Here is a 22203-nt window from a genome sequence, read left to right on the forward strand (position 1 = left end):
GGCTTGCGTAGGTTTTGAACTGATAGGAGATATTGGCGCAGTTGACCAAATTAGCAAAATTCTGACTCTTAATTTGTGAAGGACTGTTGAAGCTTTATCTAAATCTCAAGGTGAGATTCCAAAATCTCACCAATTACTCGCGTTTTTGTGTAAACATATAACCTCGGTGATGAACGTGACATGAAATTACTTATATATATTCTTGATGATTATCTCCCTCAGATCATGCATCTGTCGTTTATGATTAATTCGGTATACGTCGCTATTTTCCATCAATCTATACTTATTAGGTTAGGGTTCGTAAACGTTTTAAACTTTCTGTGAGATATTCTTGGGCCTTGTTTTATATTTCCCTTTTTGGGTTAAAAATAATTAGTTTGTCTCCTAGTTGTATTCGGTCTCCTTTCCTTGTTTTAATTGGTTTCTAAGTTTTCGTTACATCACCTCTTTAAATTTAGGGTTCTTCTTCATTGAAGAAATTCTACCGTTCTAGGCTAAACTGGAATCTTACTAGACTGGAGACTACTTTCCCCCTCAAGGTCTGAAGGTAATCCTTTAAATCAGTTTTCCTTTCCTTACAGTAGATGAGCGATTTTGGTTGCTGCCATCAGCTATGGCGTTAGATCTCCTCTCAGTTTCGGTATTTCTATATTTTAATGTTCTACTCAGATTTAGTTTCTTCCTAGTTTTGGTACACAGCTACTGTAGATTCTGAATTGCAATATCCATAACATATAAATTCGCATGCAGTAGTACTACCCAACACATCAGATTCAACATCACAATATTTTTCAGATCTTGATCAATGTGTGACTACTTCACAGGTTATTCTTTAGGTAGTCCAATTATTTTTATAATAGTTACGTATACAATGCAAAATAATTGAAGATTCCAACTTTATCATAATTCACTCACTTATTGACACAAACCTAAAACCAAGCTCTTGAAGGTTAGACCCAACAATGATGTAGCCCTAAATTGAAGAGGTTCTTTAAGGGCCAACAGGCTTCTACCAAGTAACAAGATCTCTCAAGAACCAATTCAAATGGTTATGGTTAGACTTGGTTTTAACGGTAAACAATGAGGGTGAAAAAATTTCTTATAGAATAGAATGGTTAAGATGATTATCATTTGAAGTGGAGATTGGTATAAATTTTGTTGGAATGATGGTCATGGTTTTGAGTAGGGTTTTCTCAAATAGGATTTTAGATGCCAACTCGACCCAAGTGTGGTTGGGTGTATATGGAATAACGAAATAAGTCAACTTTGAAACAAGTTGGACGGGTAGAAGTATGTTATTGAAAAAGTTGAGGTTTTAGGGTTTTGGGGTAGTTGGTTGAAGGGTGACCATGAAGCTTCCAGTAGTGCTCACGAGTCTGGTGCTCCTGGCCATAGTAATTGCACTTACATATAGGAGGGTGAGCATAACTAGCGATATTAGGCACATGAAGCATAGAGGCTGAAATAGAGTCCCCACAGGTAGCAAGTGTCTGGTTGGTAACAAGAGCAGAGCAGTTTTTATGTAACTCATTTCCAGGGATTCTATAGGGCCTAGGGTTGCTTCCCCAAACCCTAGGACCCCTAATTCGATCCAGGAGTATTTTGGTCCATTTTGACAAATTTTGGGTGTCTGAGGTTAAGTCCATTGAGTCCAAAGTGTTGTATGGGTTGTAGATCTAATTTTATTTTATTTTTCTGATTATTATTTTGCAAGATATGTGAGAGTCCTTGTTTAGTTGAGATTCCGAGTTAGGTTGGGATCCCACAATTTGAGTCTACTTTAATCTTCTTATTTTTAGGACTTCATATTTACTCTTAGAATTTGGATTGGAGTCCTTTGGAGATAGATATAGAGTTTTTTGATGTCAAACTTAGTAGTTGAGTTTGTTGGATAAGCCAATTAGAGTTCTAGTTGGTTTTCCAACTTAGAGCCATTTTCTATTTCTTATTTGAGGCTATAAATAAAGCTCTCCAGCTATGTAATTGTCAAGTTGAATTGAATACAAATTTGAGTTTGGAAGAAATCCAGGTTGTGGTTTTCTCGGGAGGGCCACGGCGGAATTTGAGAGAGTTATCTTCTTTGAGTGTTCTTCAAACTACAGTAGTCATTCAACACAAACAGCAGCCTTCTTCCTCAATCAAGTACAGCCCCCCCTTCCTCATTCCAGCCTCTCTTCCCCCTTCCCTAGTTCACAGCACCCTTCCTTGACCCTTCTTCCCTCTTCTCTCTCACCTGCAAGCCTTCCCCACCACTTTCACCTTAGTTCTGGAAATTCCAGCTACCTTTCCCCCATCGCAGACGCACCCAGCCCCCTTCCCTAACACGTGACACCTTTAGGACCCTCCCCCTAAATCTGTAGTCCATCCCATCCCATACCTTCCCCCTCCTCTTTTTCTTCTTCTTTTCCCCTTCTTTAACTTGCGGCAGCCGAGAAACACAAGTGCAGAATTTCTGGAAAAAAAAAAAGGAAGAAAAAAAGAAGAAAAGAAAAGAAGGAAAAGAAAGCAAGAATTTCAAGAAACATCAAGGAAGATCAAGAAAGGCAAGAAAATAGAGAAAAGAAGTTCAAGAATCATCCAATAACTTTAGTGACAGCCACCTATTCTCAAGCCATTCATCCCTAAACCTATCCCAGATCCAACCGCAAGCTTCCCAATCCCTTTTCCCCCCTTTGCCACAAGACCCTAGCCCCAATTCGCCCCTATAACTTCAGGCTTTCCCTATCCCCATTCCATTCTCAAATCTTATTTTATCCCATAGTGGAATTATTATTTTCTCAAATTCACCCAACCCATCTAATTATTGGTGAGCCCTAATTTTTCCTAATTCCATCACAAAAGCCTAACTTTCCCATTATCCCATCCCATTTTGGGGTATTGTTAAAACCCTAATTTTTCCCAATCCCATTCCACACAATCCACAAACTACTATGATTGGTTATTTGTTTGCTGGTTCACAAGGAGAGGATCTTGGGGTGACCCAATTTCAGGGTTTTATCTCAAATCTCAGAACCTTGGATATTTGGGTTACATTCAATTCCATAGGAATAGTATTGCACTATGGCACTATGATGACTATCAATTGAGTCGAGAATGGCATAGACTTGCTCCATAGACAAAAAGGATACCTTGGTAAAACATGAACAATTAACTTATTGTACTCCATTGTTAAGGCATCAAGAAAATTATACACCTCTAGCTTGTCTAACCATCTACAACAGAAATTAGCATCTACATTAGAAGTTGGAGTAAACGCCATAAAAATCCATTGTTTGCCAATAACCATGTATGGTGTTGTAGCATTGAGAAAGAGATAACCCCTACTGAGGATGAATTTTGCAGTGTATCTTGAAGAGAAGAAGTGTAGCCTTTTGCAATTATGGGATCAATAGAATTAAGGATCCCATGACCAAGTACTCATCATTCTCCCACTTATCTTGGCCAACACCAATAGTTTCAGAATTCTTAGAGGTGCCGAGAAGAAAACTAACAATGGAGAACAGGAGCGGGACCATAATAAATAATTCTGCATATTAAGTAGAATTATGGTGAGACGACGGACAGTTGCATTCACGCCTTACGGGTGAGGTAGCATCAGTCTCCACTTTTGAAGATCCTGTAAGTGTCTTTGAAAGAAGGGGGGGTGGTTCCAAAAATAACCTAGAGGAGACCAATCAGAAAAATTACTGCAGAGTCTTTAACAACAAAAATGACAAGGCATAAAAAGAGAATAGACAACTCCTGGTGGGGAAAAGTGTCCACCACCAAATGAAAGGCAAAGAGGAAGGCAAGGGAAGGCTTTTGTACTAGCCCATGAAGGAGAAAGTGTCCCTGAAGGCTAACAATGGTGGTGGAAGGCTAGCAAAATAGTTGGGGTGGGGGGTCCTAGAGGGTGGCGGTGTGGTGGCTAGGGTGGTGTATGGTCTAGAGAGGAGGCAGAAGGGTGGCGACAACGGTCTAATTATGTAAATCTACCCAATTTAAGTTTTAAAAGCAGAGTAGTCCATTCTTATATATATATATATATATTTATTTATTATAGTTTACGATGCCTAAGGTGATCTAAGTCAGTTGGGAACTTCAGTTCAAATAGAACTACTTTATTTGTTTGCTAGGAGTTCTATTCCCATTTGAATTCATGGTAATGTGAACACAGAGACCCCCCTGGCTGAACCCCAAAGTGGGCCACAAGAAACCACGTAAACATGCTAGCCGGACCCCATTCCAGGGCATCTTGGTCATTTTTCAGCACTTTAAGGGCTCAAGATGGGTCTGGTTCCCTTGATCCTAGGGTTATGGATCTATTTTTTTTATTTTATTTTTTTATTTTTTATGCAGGTTAGTATTTTGTGAGTTATGAAAGAGTACCAATCCATTTTAATTCTTAGTTAAGTTCTGTTTGAGTGGGTTTCCACTAGTTAAGTTGTGGATTAGATAGGACTCTTTACAAGAAGAGTTCTTAGATTTTAGGAGTTTGCTTTTGATTAGAACTTATCTTTACCATGTGGTTGTGGTTTTTTTAGGTAGGGAGTCTTTTCCTAAGGAGGACTCTTATAGATAAGTCAGTCTTTTATTTTGTTGGTAGTTAAGTTGGTCTCTAAGTCTTAATTGAGTTTGAGTCAAGTTCTTCTTTCCTTGTAAGGGCTATAAATAGCCAAGTAGTCTTTGTAATTCTTTAGTTTTGATGATTAATAAAGTTGATTAGGTTTGAGGATCAGGGTTTCCTAGTTGGGGTTGCCCTGGTTGAGTAAAGTTTGTTCAAGATCAATTCTTCTTCTTCATTCCAGCAGTCTACAAGCATTCATTAAGTAGCCGTCACTCATTCACAGCAGTCCAAGTAAGTAAACAGAGATCTCCTTCCCTCTGAATTGCTCCCCCCTGGTCACTTTCCCATGTTCTGCGCACAACAGAACCCCCAATTCCCGGACCTCCACAGGCCCTAGAACCCTTCTCCCTTGCTGCTTCAGACCCCTTGGCATCCTTTCCACTTTCCTGCGACCCTACTGCTCCCCTTCCCTAGCCTGTGCACCCCTGTGGGTCCTAAAACCCTCCCTCTCTCCATTTAGTTCTTTGTTTGGCAGAAATTAGAGAAACAGAAGAGATTCTGAAATTTCTGCAACTTATTAGAGAACTTCTGGAATCTGAAACCTAACTCTGTTGCAATTCAGACCCTCCCCTGTTCCAGAACCATTAACTCAAGGTCTGAAACACAGGGCAGGATAGCCCAGCTCTTCTCCCACCCTAGCCGAAATGCTCTAAACCCTAGTTTTCTATTTTTTGTTAATTTCAGAACTGAAATTACATTATAGCAGGGTTTTAGAGTAATAAAATCCCCTACCAACCCTAGGACAATCATTCTTCTTTGCTGGAATTCCTGGGCAGCCTTTAGACTTAGGGAAGTTACCGTACTACCTCTAATCCTAAATTTGGGTTTTCATCACATGGTCATTTTTTATAAGTAGCCTATCCTATTTGATGGAAGGTTACTGTTTTGATTATAATAATATTTCTCATATTTGTGTCCCTTTTTTGTGTTTGCTACTGCAACTATTGGTTTATGTTGACTTTGGTCAAAAAAGGTCTAAGAGTTGAGTATTCCCTAAGGTTCTTGGTGCATCAAGCCAAATCCTTTTTATGTTTGAATAGACAGTTTTCAAGAAGCCATTCCATTCACTCCAGAGCTTTGTAGGGCTCCCATCCAAGCATCTGGCAGCCCACACCGCATCCCCCTTTCATATCACCCTTTTCTTTTCTGTAAATTTTCTAAAATGTTAAGACTTCTCAATGTACCCAAAATCCAAGGTCAGATCTACACCTATCTAACCGTTAGGTATATCTCAAATTTGGAGGATCGTACCCCTATGTCATTACCTACATTTTATCCAAGTTTCAGCCCATTCCGATACCCATAGACCCTAGTTTCCCATCTCAAGGAATGTATTCTATATCTCCCATGGAATGGATTAAGTATCCTTGATATCCTAGATATCATTTAAAAGTGCTTTACTTTTGACCATATGGCCATAATCTATTACTTTTCCCCTAATGGTGGACGTATCCACTCTATATGCCTTAGAGAACTAAAGAAAAAGTATCCACTCTATATGTGTTAGCTCTCTCAAAAGATCTGTAAAAAATTGGCCCTTGTTCATTTGAGGCTACTTCACACAGCACTATTGATGTGAACAAGGGTCCACCCTCTGGTTGAAACCTTGGAGTGGGCCCCAGGGCCACTCCAAAGTGGCTCACCTAGGGCTGGCCAAAGCCTCAAAGAGGGGTATTTTCGTCAATTTCAGCCCTGATTATCTGCTGGAATTTAATTTCAGAATTTTAAACTTAATTTTCAGAGTCTAATTTAATGTAAAAGTCTTAGTTTGATTTGTTTGTTGAGTTTTTGAGTTCTTAGGAGTCTTTCTTTAAAGTAGGACTCTTATAGATAAGTTAGTCTTTTATTTCAAGAAGAGTTCCTTTAGTTTATGTGGTTATTATTTAGTTGTAAACAGGGTATCCTAAGTTATAAAAGAAACCCTAGTTAAGTTGGTTTCTAAGTTTTAGTTGAGTTCAGTTAGAGTTCTTTCTTTTTGATGTAAGGCTATATATAAGCCAGTTTATGGTTGTAAACTTTAGATTGCATTGAATAAAGATTGAAGATTACTTTGTGCCAAACAGGATGTGGTTCTCTTTGGCGGGCCACGGCAAATTTTTGGTGTCTTGATTCAATTGCAGCAGTCATTCTTCAGCAAACCAGCAGTCTTATTCAATTTTCAGCAACCTTCAAGTAAGTACAACCCCACCCTAGCCCCTCCTCCCCCTTCATTGCAGACGTACTCCAGCCCCATCCCCTCCATCGCAGCCCCTCTCCTCACCTCTGCAGCCCATTGCCCCACCTCTCTTTCTTGTGATACCCCCTCTTCCCCCTTTTTTCTGTTTCTTGTGGCAGAATTACAAGAAAAGAAAAACAGAAAAGCAAAGAGAAGAAAGAAAAGAAAGAAGGAAAAGAAAAGAAAGAAAATAAAGAAGAAAGGAGAAAGAAGATAGCAAGGACCACCCAACCCCCTAACCGCAAGACCCCTACCCCTCTTCCTTCCTTAATCACAAACTTCCCTTCCCCTTTCTACCCAAACGACAAGCTTCCTACCCCTTCCTAGATAATTTTAGCTCACCCTATAACAGCCCATGTCTTTCCATCTATCTCCAAATAACTAAACTATTTCCCTCCCATTTCCCTTTGGGTATCCCAAACCCTTCCTATACCCAATCATAGACTTCCCTTCCCTTCCCAATTAATTTTAGGTAAAGGCTGATCGCCCCACCACCTCCCAAGTAATTTTATTAAAACCCTAACCCTTTCCAGGACCCTCCCATAAATTCTTTATAGATCCACAAATATCCCAATCCTTTACCATCCAGGACCCTTCCATCATTTCTGTAGAGATCCACAAGCATCCTAAACCTCCCCCAACCCAAGTTAAACAATATTTCTCTCATCCTTTTGCATCCATACCTCCCCATAGGTTATCCAGGCATTTTGAGCCATCTCAAAGTGAACCCAAACCCTCCCATAGAATTTTATAGAATTAGTTGCTGGAAGATTTTGGGTGAACCCTTAATTTTAGGGATTTCATCTGAGAAACCTTAACCCTAAAATCGGGTTCAAGAAAATGGAAATGTCCTATATGGGGTATTACATAATAATTCCCTATAGGCAATTGTGCCTTGCACCCATATTATAAAATATTGTATATATTATTTAGGGGCATGGGGGATGCTACAAACCATGACATATCAATGTGTTACTGTTTCTGTTTTAATTGATCCATTTTATTCATACTCCTCTGGGAACCTCTTAACAGAAGTGAAGATTTAGGTTTTATGAAGCCTAAGATTCTTTTTAATCCTTTTTGTATATTTTAGAATTTAAAACTTAAAGCTTCAGGTACTTGATTTTAGGCTTGTATTAATAAGTGTTAATTATGATCGTGAAATAACATGAGTTGACATCTTCAATTATGTACCAATGTGACTATTTCAGAAATAATTGGTCTGTTTTATTCTTACCACCTACCCAATGATTTCGGAGTCACACATTGATTTTGATCAAATTCACAATCTGGACAGTATGCAATGTTGAATCTAATGTGTCAGGTAGTACTTATTTGATGCAGATTTATATGTGCTGGATAATTTGCAAAAAATCTATAGCATCTAGTATTATCTAGATGGTATTTGGTATAATAATAAACACGAGAAATAGTGCTTAACCTAATATAAAATTAAAATTTAATATTTATTAGTGTGCACGCAGCCAGCCATCCTATCATAGTTTGGCTATTTCAGAGATCACTGGTCTGTCTTATTCTTACCATTTGGCAAACCTATTAACAGAAGTGAAGTACTTGTTTAGTCTAAGTTCTTTGTTTTTTCCTTAAGAACTTTAAGCTTCAAGAACTTGGTTTTAGGTTTGTTGTAACAAGTATGTGAATTAAGTTATAAATGGCTTGCTATTGAATAGATTCTTCTTTGATGCTGTTGCATAATATATGCAAAAACTCTGTAGCTATTTCATTGTGAGGGAGAATCAAAGTTTCCAATTGAATTGGTAAAGTCTATTGGGTTTTCTTATTACTTCAAGACTCCGGATCTATCTTTCCTGTAATGTTATAATGAGTTGAACTGATGAAATACCAATGTTAGTTTACCATATTCATAAACATAGGTTGTTAGAATTCAAGACATAGTGGATTGCTAAAGCTAGTAAATCACTTCAATCAATTAAGTGAATATATTTGGAATTCTATAGTTGACCATCTCTATAGCCATCTTTTTTTTTTTGGGTGAATTAATAATATAAACTAAAAGAAGATACAAAGAAGAGGGGGCAGGAAAGGGGGGGGGAGCCAATTAAGAAGGAGACTGGAAAGGAGAGGAGAGACCCCAGGAGCTAACAATAAGCCTAGTCCTTGGGGAATCAATAACAGGAGGGTGGGGGATAGAAGAAAGCCTGGAAGATACATCAAAACAGACAGCCTTCCAAATCAAGTTCAAAGAACGGGATTTGGAGGTCCATCTCCTAAGGTTGCACTCCAACCACAAGTGGTAGATTATAGCTCCAAATACTAGCTTACCAACTTGGTGACAAATAGAGGATCCCGAACAGATTCTCAAGATCCACTTCCAATCACGAGCAATGCCGTAAGTAAGCCTCGACCAAGGCCAAGAGAGGGCTAGAGTCCTAAGGGAACGGGAGAAGGGGCGAGAAGAATTAGTGGTCTAGATCCTCAATACCCATACCATAGAAGATGCAGTTAGGGTTTACCTGAATGTGGCGACTGATGAGGAAGGTTTGGGTGGGGAGGGCAAGGTTGAGAGTTCTCCAAAGGGTGAGGGAGTGGCGAGGAATATGGCCTTTGAACCAGACTAATGGAGCCCAAGGGACAGGAGGGGAGGGGGTTCCAAGCTGAAGAGGTGGTGAAGATTTACTCATACTCTATGCTTGAGGGAATTGAGGATAAAAACTAGGGTCGTTGGACCATCTCTTAGCCATCTTGTTTACTGGAATAATTGGAAGCCTCTTTCTGATACAATTAATGGATTCATTGATGAATATTAAGATTTTCTTAGGGCTTGTTTGGTTACATGAATCCAGAGATTGCAAATCTTTGGATTCACAAATGGGAGATTTATACCCATTTGGTTGTGTGAATCTATGAATTCATGAAATCTAGGGATTCAAATTTTTACACTAAAAACGTGAATCTGTAGATTTATGGGTGTGAGGTGAAATCTAGAGATTTCTTTCCTATTATAAAAGTGCTATACATTTGAACCATGACTCCATAGATTTTTTTTAGGATGAATCTACAGATTTCATTCCAAAGATTCAGGCTAACCAAAGAGTTAATTTAATGAACCATAACTCCATAAATTTGAAATCTATAGATTTGAAATCTCTAAACTCAAGTAACCAAACAGGCCCTTACATCACGTTTAAGTGTGAAATCATGTTTACTTCTACGCATGTGGATAGAAGACCTGCCTGCTTATAGTTTCATCTTCTTTTCATAAGACAATTCCTTATTGGCCATTCATTATCTGGAACATTTCAGATTGGAGCATCTTCTGTAGTTGACTGCTAGTCTCAACTTATAGCTGCATCTCCTGAGACAACTTTGAGACAGTCTGAGGTAGAAGGGAAATATGGCATACTTCAAACTTCCATATGTTTTGTTCATAAGGTTAATAAATCTTAGTACTTGAATGTCTTCTCAGAATATTAATTATCAAGTCATACTTATGTTTTCTAATAGACAATTGGATTGATACTTTGTTCTACTTCCCCCCCCCCCCTTATGTTTTGCAGTATAAATGGGGACAGAATATGCAATTAGAGAAGGAAAAGCTGACTTGACTGTTACACCTGGTTTTTGTGCTCCTTACATCATTCACCCTAAAGAGAGTAGAAGATGAGTTGCTTGGCCTCTTCTGTGGTGTCTGAGCCACGGATGGTGCAGATGGATACCAAGGGTGACATTACTGATGACTTGAAGATCACGAGGAACCTTAGGCGTAGGCCATGGATAAACTACAGTCAATTAAATGACAGCTCAGAGGAGTTTGACTGTGAACAGTTTGATAAGGTAGATTGTCGTTAATGTTATTGTTTCACTGAACCCTGATTTTAGGTATTGACAGTGGTTATGTGTTGGGATTTCAAGACTGATGTATTCCTCTCTCTTGTTATTCATTCTACTGCAGAATCAACCTCCACAACCTGTGCTTCCTAGAGGTGTTATTCGTGGATGTTTAGATTGTAATAACTGCCAAAAGGTTGGGTTTCTTGATATATGTGCACCTATTGTAATATCATAATGTTGAGGACCTTCATATCTGCATTTCATGTAGCTAATATGGTAGCATATGAACAGGTTATGGCAAGATGGCATCCTGAAGATGCACACAAACCTGTTCTTGAGCAAGCACCTGTATTCTACCCAACAGAAGAGGTCTTCCTTCCACTTGAAAATTTGAATTTTATGTGTGTCAATTGGTTTTTTCTCCTCTTCTTCTTTATTATTGTTACTACTCCATATAAAGCAAGTTTTAAAATCTGCTGAAGGAGTTTTGAAACTCTTCCTCAGGAATTCAAAGATACACTGAAGTATATTGCAAGTATACGTCCAAGAGCAGAGCTGTATGGAATTTGCCGCATTGTTCCCCCTCCTTCCTGGAAACCTCCTTGCCCCTTGAAGGACAAGAATAAATGGGAAGTTTATAAATTTGTTACCCGTATTCAGAAAATTGACAAGCTCCAAAATCGGGCTCCAATGAAAAAGACGTCTAGGGGTTCTGGTAATATGAGGAGAAAAAGGAGAAAATGCATGAAGATGGGAGTGGATTCTGGGATTGCTAATGGAGAGGGCATGAGTCCTGAAAAATTTGGTTGCTATGAGGCTGAGGAATTTGGCTTTGAACCTGGTCCTGAGTTCACTCTTGAAACTTTTCAGAAATATGCAGATGATTTCAAGGGGCAGTATTTTTGGGAGCCTGACATAAATATAAATTCAGGGGACACTCAGCACATGCCTCGCCAGAAGAAGGAACCATCTGTTGAAGATATTGAGGGTGAATATTGGCGGCTGGTTGAGAAGCCAACTGAAGAGATTGAGGTATGATATGACTATAGGTTTTTTGTCCATTTTTCCTTCTATAGTTTTTTGTCAGATAATTTCTTTATTTTTCTGCTCTGTTTGTGTAGGTTCTATACGGGGCTGATCTGGAAACTGGACTCTTTGGCAGTGGGTTCCCCAAGGGGTCCCTTGATTGTGAGGACAAATATTCAAAATCAGGCTGGAACTTGAACAATTTCCCTAGGCTTCAAGGGTCTGTTCTCTCTTTTGAAGGCAGTGATATTTCGGGTGTTCTTGTTCCTTGGGTTTACATAGGGATGTGCTTTTCATCATTTTGTTGGGTAAGATAAAAAAAAGACTTCCTCCATTTATTTAGTCTGAATAACGCATATACTTTTGGTGTTCTAGTCCAGTGTCTCATTCTTGTAAGTAGGAATATGGTCTTGTCATCGTAGATAAGTCTGAAAGGTTCTTATCGTCATAAATTTTCCACGGAATGATCGAATGACTGAATGATCCTTGAATTCCCCCCCCCCCCCACATAATCTTCATAGATTTTCCATGGAATAATCAAATGACTGATTTGATTCCTTGAGCTTTTCCCACATACCTGAATCTCATGAAATACTTTTCTTGTCAGTATTTGTGTGCCATTCTGCTTTTGTTGGTAGAGATTGCGTCTTTTGAAACAAATAAATGTAGGTTGATATTGGTAGCTGTTAATACTAACTCTTTCCCTCTCTCTTTGTTTATTTTTGTGTAACAGCATGTTGAGGACCATCACTTTTACTCACTAAATTACATGCATTGGGGTGCTCCAAAAATGTGGTATGGTGTGCCGGGAAGGGATGCTCTCAAATTGGAGGCAGCCATGAAGAAACATTTGCCTGACTTGTTTAGAGAACAGCCTGATTTACTTCATAAGTTGGTCAGTAATGAAATCATATTATACTTACCTGTGACAAGGATACATCATTTTTTACAGCATGAATTGTGTGCAGAACATTAACCCTCTGCCATATGCCTGTGCGAATTTTGTTGCTGTCCAGGAACAGCCGTCCATTCCTAGTCCTTAACCATTCATGAATTCCTGGTGCAACATTTGAGTTTTGAACTTTTGATTTTCAACAACACAACAAAACTCTCAACAAAAAAAAAATTTTTTTTAATTTAATTTATCTTTTTTTTTCAACAAAATTCTTTAATAAATTAAATTTTTCCCCCCGCGTTTCTAATCATTACTACTTAACATGGTTAACTTCTTAAAAAAAAAAAAAATTTTTTTTTTTATTTTAATTTTAACTTTTTTTTTTGTCCCGGAAACAAACTTCTACTAACCACAAATTTTTTTCTCCCCCCCGGGGGCGGGCCAAACAACAACAACAACAACAACAATAAGCCTTGTCCCAACTAAATGGGGTCGGCTACATGGATTCTTGCCCTCCAATCAGTTCTATTCGAGGCCATGCTAGATACAAGGCCTAAGCTATACATATCCTTTCTCACCACTTCTCCTAAGGTTATCTTAGGTCTACCCCTAGCTCTTCTAGTTCCTTCAATATGGATTATATCACTTCTCCGTACAGGAGCATTTATAGGTCTCCGTTGAACGTGGCCGTGCCACCTCAAACGACTTTCTCTAAGCTTATCACTTATGGGAGCAACTCCCAGCCCAACTCTAATATGATCGTTTCTTATCTTATCCATCCTAGTTTTGCCACTCATCCATCTTAGCATCCTCATTTCTGCTACCGAGTTTATCTATATGATTCTTTTTAACAGCCCAACACTCTGCACCGTACATCATAGCTGGTCGAACAACGGTCCTATAAAATTTTCCTTTAAGCTTTAATGGAATACGCCGATCACATAAGACCCCGGACGCACCTCTCCACTTCATCCACCCTATTTTAATTCTTTGGGAAACCTCATCTTCCAAATCACCTCTTTTACTTATGATTGAACCTAGGTACCTAAAACAATCACTCGAGAAATCTCTTTATCGTCAAGTATCACCACCTCATCATCGGCCGATCATGACTAAAGTTACAAACTAAATATTCTGTCTTCGATCTACTAAGTTTAAAGCCTTTTGATTCCAAAGCTAATCTCCATGATTCTAATTTGGTATTAATCCCCACTTGGGTCTCATCAATCAACACAATATCATCCACAAAAAGCATACACCGGGGGACCTCATCTTGAATGTCTTTGGTTAATTCGTCCATTACCCGGTGCAAATAGATATGGGCTTAAAGTTGACCCTTGATGTAGCCCAACTGTTATCGGGAATTCATTACCTTGTCCCCCACTTTGTTCTAACACTAGTCACCGAACCATCATACATATCCTTAACTATATCTATATATTTACTTGCAACACTTCTTTTCTCTAGTACTTGCCAAATTAACGCTCTAGGGACTCTATCATAAGCTTTTTCTAGGTCAATAAATACCATATGAAGATCTTTCCTACATTCTCTATACCTTTCCATAAGTCTCCTAATTAAGTAAATAGCCTCCGTTGTAGATCTTCTGGCATAAACCCAAATTGGTTCTCCGTAATCGTAGTTAAGTGTCTCAAACGGGTTTCAATTATTCTCTCCCATAATTTCATCGTATGGCTCATCAATTTAATGCCCCTATAGTTATTACAACTTTGAATATCTCCTTTATTTTTGTAAATTGGAACCACAACACTTCTCCTCCAATCATTTGGCATTTTCCCTGTGCTCATAATCTTATTAAACAACTTAGTCAACCAAACTAGTCCATGGGTTCCTAAGCTCTTCCATACTTCAATTGGGATTTCATCGGGACCTTGTGTCTTGCGAGTTTCATCCTCCTTAAAGCTTCTTTTACTTCGGACATCGAAATTCTACGTATATAAGTTCGGACCTTGGTGCCTTGGTGAAAAGTGTAATCGTCCGAAACATAAGTGCTTGAAGAATGCTCATTTAGTAAACTAGAGAAATAGGTTTCCCATCTTTTCTTAATATCCTCCTCACAAACTAATACTTTACCATCTCCATTTTTAATACATCTAACATGGTCAAGATCTCTACTCTTCCTATCCCTCATCTTAGCTATCTTATAAATAGATTTTTCCCCCTTCCTTTGTGCCCAATTTATTATACAACTCTTCATATTTCCTTTCCCTTGCTTTTCCTGCAATTTTCTTAGCTTCATTTCTATCCAACCTATACCTATGAAGATCCTCAACATCTTTAGTTCTTTGCCATGCCTTAAAACTAGCTTTTTTATTCCTAATGGCAACTTGAACCTCACTATCCCACCACCACGTCTCTCTATAAGAATGAGTCTTTCCTTTTGATTCACCTAGAACATCTTTAGCCACCTTCTTAATACACATAGCCATCTCATTCCACATTGCATTGGTATCCCCTTTAAAATCCCATTTTCCTTGTTTGACTACTTCATTAATGAAGGATTTAGAGTACTCTCCTTTCAAATTCCACCATCTTATTAGGATAGTTTACCTTGGACCTTTTATGTGTTCTTGGGACTAAGCACATATCCAAGACCACAAGTCTATGTTGTGCGAGTTAAGCTTTCCCCCGGTATCACCTTGCAATCCTTGCACAACAATCTATCAGTCCTTCTAGTTAGGAAGAAATCTATTTGGCTTCTATGCTGTCCACTTTTGAAAGTAATTAAATGTTCATCTCTCTTTTTGAAGTAAGTATTTAATATAGATAGATCAAAAGCAGTAGCAAAATCCAAAATTGAAATCCCCTCCTCATTCCCTTCTCCAAAACCATATCCTCCGTGAACACTCTCATATCCTCTTTGATCTTTTCCAATATGTCCATTTAAATCACCTCCTATGATAATCTTTTCTCCTTGACGAATTCCTTGCATTAATCCATCCATACTTTCCCAAAATTCTAGCTTTAGACTTTCATCTAATCCTACTTGAGGTGCATATGCACAAATTATATTTATGCATTCTTTCTCCATTACCAGCTTGATAGCAATAATCCTATCACCCACTCTTTTAACATCCACCACATCATTTTTTAAATCTTTATCCACTATTATACCCACTCCATTTTTATTTGTTTTATCCCCAGTATACCAAAGTTTAAAGTCATCCAACTCTTTGGCTTTTTTACCCCTCCATCTAGTCTCTTGGATGCAAGCTACATTAATCCTTCTTCTCCTCATAACATCAATCAATTCTAAGCTCTTTCCAGTTAAAGATCCTATGTTCCAAGATGCCAATCTAATCCTACGCTTATGGACTAGCTTCTTTACCCGCACTCGTCCACGGCGCGGGAACCCTTGCCTACTTATCACCGCATCCGGGCGCCGATGCGACACGTCGCTTACAGGGGACGCCCTAGCTAACCCTTGCCCACTTATCACTACACCCGGGCCATAGTGTAGCGCGTCGCTTCTTTTGTCGGGGAACGCCCTAGCATAGCTTTTATCATATAAGGTCGAATCCATGAAAAAAGGTTTGGCTAGATATTTTCCGGTGCCGGCTGCCGACCTGACGCACCAACCCTCCTCCTTTACCCGGGCTTGGGACCGGCAGCAAAACCCGGGGGGGGGTAGGGGGGGGGGGCAAGGAGGGTTAAAAAAAAAAATATATTTAAATATTTTTTTTTTTTTTTTTGGGGGGGGGGGGCCAAAAATTTTTTCCTTCTTTTTTTTTGTGGGGGGGGGGGTTTTTTTTTTTTGTGGTGGGGTGGGGGTGGTGGTTTTTTTTTTCTCTTTTGTGTGGTTTTTAGGAGGGGGGTTTAATTGTGGTTTTAACTGTGCTGAGGCAGTAAATGTTGCTCCTGTCGACTGGTTACCTCATGGGCAAAATGCTGTAGAACTATACCGTGAGCAGGGGCGAAAGACATCCATTTCCCATGATAAGCTGTTGCTTGGGGCAGCCAATGAGGCAGTTCGAGCACAATGGGAAATTTCATTATTGAGGTCAAACACATTGGATAATGTGAGATGGAAAGATGTCTGTGGAAAAGATGGGATCTTATCAAAGGCACTGAAGGTAAGCTCTTTCCTAAGACAATCTTTATAGGTTCTCTTTATTTTATTTTGTTTATTTTGTTTATTATTTTTTGGTGGGTTGTTGACAACGTAAGTTCTCTTTTTCATAGACACGTGTTGAGATAGAACAGGGAAGGAGGGAATATCTTTGCACATCTTCACAAGCAAGGAAGATGGATGTCAGCTTTGATGCCACAAGTGAGAGAGAATGCATCATATGTCATTATGATCTGCACCTATCAGCAGTGGGTTGTCATTGTTCTCCTGACAGATATGCATGCTTGAATCATGGAAAACAGTTTTGCTCTTGTGCTTGGAGTGACAAATTCTTTCTATTTCGTTATGAAATTAGTGAATTGGATGTTCTAGTTGAAGCTTTGGAAGGGAAATTAAGTGTGATTTATAGATGGGCAAAACTACATCTTGGATTGACTTTGAGCTCCTATGTCCGCAAAGATAAATCTCAGTTGCCAGGGCTTACTCATAAAGTACTCCATTCATCAGAACAATTGGGACAAAGGGCGCACAGATTTCATGATGCAGTAAATTTTGCCAAGATTGGTTCGAATTCTATTTCTAGATCATATGCAGAAACTAAGACACCTGCACCCCAAGTAATTTCCACAAAAGAACCTAGAGAACCAAGTGCAGTTGTTGCGGTGAGTACACCTGCTAATCTCACTAGTGCCATTATACTACAGAAAGAGAAGTCTGAAGCTCAGTTGGCTTCTGAGAATGTCTACTCAACTGCAACTGGTCAGGAAAAAGCAACAGTAGATCGAAGCTTTTGTTTGAGCAAAGCAGAAGGCCTTGTTTCAGGTTCTAATTTTGGCACACCTTTTTGTCAGCTCTCTCAAGAAGACATGTCATATGGTGAGTCACCAGATGGTAATTCTAGTGGCAGTCCAGCACACTCTACTTTTGTTCCCCTGGGTAATGACGTGACCCCCTTGGCTACAGTGGACTGTGATGTGAAAAACGTGGTACTTCAGGATTTTGAAGCTGAAGAGCCTCATGCTTTCATCTCAAGGAAAGCCATCAATGTAAGGGGCTTGGAAGTTTCTAGAACTACTAACTGTACTGATAAGTTGAGTCCATGTATCCACGAGAGAGATCAAGTACTGGATACGCCTGAGATATCTGCTACACTGATGAGTAAAGGGGATATAGACTTATTAGCTGATCTGGGGAAAGATGATTGTATCTCTGGCCAAGCGACATCCAATGCTGGAGATGATGGAAAAAGAAAAACAAGCCAAGAGTACAACTTTAGGATATTGAAAAATACACTGCAGGGATCCCTACAACAGAATCTTAATTTCAATAAAAGTGGTTCCACCAGTGCAGCCTCTGGTAAAAACATCCAGGATTCTATCTTTCCCAAGGAAACTGGAAACTTTGGACTCCCAAAAGCTGGGATCTCTCTTCAGCAATCACAGCCGAATACTACCGGAAGTGGAAAATCAACCAGGGATAGTGATGAGAAGGTGGGATTGCATGTCAACCCAATGTCAATTGGCAGGCCAAGGCCAGTAATAACATCATCTTCTGTCCCAAATTACCTTGACAGATATCTTCATCATAAAGGCCCCCGCATTGCAAAAGTGGTTCGAAGGATCAACTGCAATGTTGAAATTTTGGAGTTTGGGGTTGTGCTTTCTGGGAAGTCATGGTGCAACAGGCATGCCATATTCCCCAGAGGTATGTTTCGGTTCAACTGTGCATTCTCTGTTTTTCAATTTAAAAAGTAGGAATCATATGTTATCTTTATGTGTGTTCTCTTTGTTACAGGATTCAAGAGCCGGGTTATGTACATTAGTGTTCTAGATCCAACAAAAATGTGTTTCTATGTATCAGAAATCCTTGATGCAGGACTCCTCAAGCCTCTTTTCATGGTAATGCTACTTTCTTTATCATTTGGGTTTGATCACCTTTTCTGCATATAAAGGTTTGAGGTAGAAGCTTGACATTTAATTTATTGATGCTGTGGACTATTAATCTGTTGTTTTCCTCATGATTAATATTTCTTGCATCTGAGAACTTTTGTCTTGTGGTCTTTGCATTATATTGTCCATATCAAATGAGCCTTAATTCTTAATGAGTTGTAAACATGTTATTCGGCTGCTTCTGAGCTCCTCTACCAAATGTATAAAGATTTTACTTACTCTTAGAATATCTACTTACAGACTGGAAGAAGTGATATTTGAAAATTTTCTTTTCAGTTCCCCCTCACAATTTATCTACTTTCGGAAACTTCCAATTCTTGCTTATAACTTACGTTGTTTATTAAGGATTTTCATCTTCTAGCGTAAATTTTTTAAAAAAAAAATAAAAAATCCTGTATCTTTTAAAAAGGAAAAAGATTTGTGAGTTGTTTCACGAATCTGAAAGAGAGCATTTGGGTTCTTCCAGTGACCAAAAAAAAAATTATGAATCTTATGCACTCTCTATCTTTGTAACCCCACTGAGTATTCTTCCTATATTTCAGGGCAACTCTTCCATCACACCCAAAATTGTGGTTGAGAACTATCCCAGCCACCTACCGAATTTGTTCTAGTAATTTTTGGGATTAATAAATTCAACAACAACAAAAAGGGGTTGGCTATATGGATTCTTGCCTTCCAATCAGCCCTATTTGAGGCAATCCTAGATACAAGGCCTAAGCTATGCATACCTTTCTCACCACTTCTCTTAAGATCATCTTAGGTCCGCCCCTATATCTTGTAATTCCTTCAATCTGGATTATATCACTTCTCCATGAAGGGCATTTACAGGCCTCCTTTGTAAGTGGTTGTGCCACCTCAAGTGACTTTCTCGTAGCTTATAACTTATTGGAGTTACTCCCGGACCAACTCTAATATGATCATTCATTATTTTATCCTTCCTAATTTTGCCACTCATCCATCTTAGCATCTCATTTTTGCTACACTGAGTTTATCTATATGATTCTTTTAAACAGCCCAAGACTTTGCACCATACATCATAGTTAGTCGAATGATGGTCCTATAGAATTTTCCTTTAAGCACTTGAGTTAATCCTTTTGAAATCTGTGGAAACTCAGAGAGCAAATCAACGATAATGATTGATGTGGAGAAATAGCATATGATGTGGTCAAGAACCCTTTCCATTTGGACAAATTGGATTTAACAAAGAAAATGAGAGTCATCAAGACTATTTGTATTCCTAAAAAACTCCACCTATTTGACCAAAACACCTTGGATTTGGACTCGGTGTGAGTAGGATCACTTAGCCGTGCTTCATAATCCAAAAAACAAACTCCATGTAAATACATGTAGAAACTGATTACGGGTGCGAGTTTGGCCTGATGGCCCTAGCCCATTACCCATGGTTCATAGTTCATAAAACAAGCTCCATGGAAATACATGTAGAACACTGATTGGGGACAAGTTTGGCCCTGATGGCCTGAACCAGTCCTGGCCTGCCCTAAGCCCGAATAAGGTTTGGGCTGAAAACCCTGGCCTTGAGGTACAGGTTAGGCCTGCGTCAGGGTTGAGTGTTTGAGCTTATGTTGGGTAAAAGTAGGACAACAGTAGGGCATTTTGTTTTTCTTTTTTATTGTTTTGTGGTCAGGGTCAAGGTCAAGTTACGGTTGAGTGTCTAATCTGGCCCGGCCTATCCCAGCCTGGCCCTTTAAAGGTCAAGGTCAGGGCCAGGACCAGACTAGAGTATTTAGTGTCAGGATCAGGGTTTTGAAAAGCCTGGTGCAACTGTGTCCTGTTGCAGCCCTAACATTGATATTTACTTTTAACATGTGTGCATGAACTTTACTACCAAGGCATGAATTACTTTGATATGGCCTGTGGTGCAATGTTCAGGCATGATTTTGATTGTATTGGCATGAACCCAATGTGCACCTATTTTAATACCTAAAACCCTGAAGGCTCTTTTATTTTAATGAATTATCGTTACTTTATGTGAAACATATCTAATTGGAAGAATGACTCAAAATTTTGGCTTTTCAGGTAACTGTGGAGCAGTGCCCCAGTGAAGTGTTCATACATTTCTCAGCTGCCAAATGCTGGGAATTGGTGAGGGAGAGAGTGAACCAAGAGATAAGGAGATTACATAATATGGGACGAGTGGAGCTCCCCCCTCTGCAACCCCCTGGAAGTCTCAATGGCCTGGAAATGTTTGGGTTTTTATCTCCATCAATTATTCAGGTAAGACTTTTCTTATCTTGAAGAGCATATGCTTTGCAGTCTCATTCTTGAGTTAGAGACCACCGTTCAACTTTGCTTTCAGTGTCCCTTAAGGGCATAGTTTTTTGAATTCCAACCCCTGGCAGGGCCGGCACACCCCCCCCCCCCCAAAAAAAAAAAAAAAAAAAAAAAAGACCAATTTTAACTTCTAAATGAATTAACTTGGTGACTGAGGTGCATGGCAAATGCCCATTCTTCTGCGGCCCAATGCTATTTGTTTGTGGAGAAAATGCATCATACATTGTATCTAATTTACTCGTAGTTTTCATTTAAGAGGTTTCCAATATATTGTGCAGAAGAAACTTCACTAAAGCTTTCATAGAACTTCCAAAACATGAAAATTTTAGACAGTCATATCTTGTTTTCAATGTATGTTACTACCATTGTTCTCTTTCTTCTTCCTGGAGGCTAAGCATCTTGCTGCTACATATCCTCTGTAGTTAGCATATATTCTTGTGCATATACCTATTGATCAATTCATTACATACTAATTTTTATTACAGGGTATAGAGGCGATTGACCGAAATCAGGTCTGTATTGAGTACTGGAGTTTCAGGTCCCAGACCCAAAATCCAGTTGGCTGTCAACCTGGCAATGTTGTTGTAGATCCCAACCTGAAGACCAAGGATGAGCCCACCAGTCAAGAGGCTACCCATAGAATTGAGAGCAACCCTTCAACCATGGGGAATTATACAGATCTCAGGGGCTTGTTTATGAAGGCCAACCCAGACGAATTACATGCACTGTACAGTATACTAGGCAACAAACAACCGAATGCTGATAGAGAAATCCTAACTCGGCTCATTGATGGAGAGATTCAGAAGCAGCCAAGATAATTTATTTTTACTCAAATTTTGGAAAAGCCCTTCCAAATGTGTTGGGTTCATTTTTGTAAATACTGTATCATTGTTCAGATACTCGCGGTTTGACATACTTGTCTCCCATATTTGTCCTAGTGCTCATGTGAACGTTGGACACCTCCCTTAAGAAGGGGAGAGTGGAAGTGTGCTGTGCACACATTTTTTAATGACAGAAAAAATAGATAAATGTATCAATCTAATTCTAATTCTTTTGTAATAAATATTTTTTCTTAATGCTAGTTTAATTATTTCCTTCGTCTTTTGCCAGGATTAAACAGTTCAGGCTGGATGTCGTAATTTATTTTATGTTTGTTTCACTGACTTGATGTGGAAATGATGATGATACAGAATAGGTTATACTAAATTGTTGTGATTCAGATTGCTTTGGACTGTAGATACATATCTGGAATCCCATATATAATTTTAGCTAAAGGAATGAGTATCTTGGTTTACTGTCCATTTAGGTTGGAGGCAG

General features: G+C 39.0%; 1 protein-coding gene across 1 annotated transcript; it reads left to right on the plus strand.

Annotated features, from left to right (window-relative positions):
* The first annotated feature begins 296 nt into the window (after positions 1-296).
* On the plus strand, positions 297-22203 carry LOC149028259 (putative lysine-specific demethylase JMJ16). The gene is given in 14 exon segments (XM_089149636.1): positions 297-547; positions 10361-10431; positions 10433-10464; positions 10466-10637; positions 10756-10827; positions 10926-11003; positions 11139-11666; positions 11756-11968; positions 12394-12634; positions 16387-16649; positions 16759-18349; positions 18440-18543; positions 20632-20829; positions 21372-22203. Coding segments are annotated over 13 exon segments (3891 nt in total). The 5' UTR covers positions 297-547; positions 10361-10365; the 3' UTR covers positions 21705-22203.

The sequence above is a fragment of the Hakea prostrata genome, chromosome 1 (assembly GCF_041222555.1).
Source record: "Hakea prostrata isolate BN-2017 chromosome 1, UWA_Hpros_2, whole genome shotgun sequence".
Lineage (NCBI taxonomy): Eukaryota > Viridiplantae > Streptophyta > Magnoliopsida > Proteales > Proteaceae > Hakea > Hakea prostrata.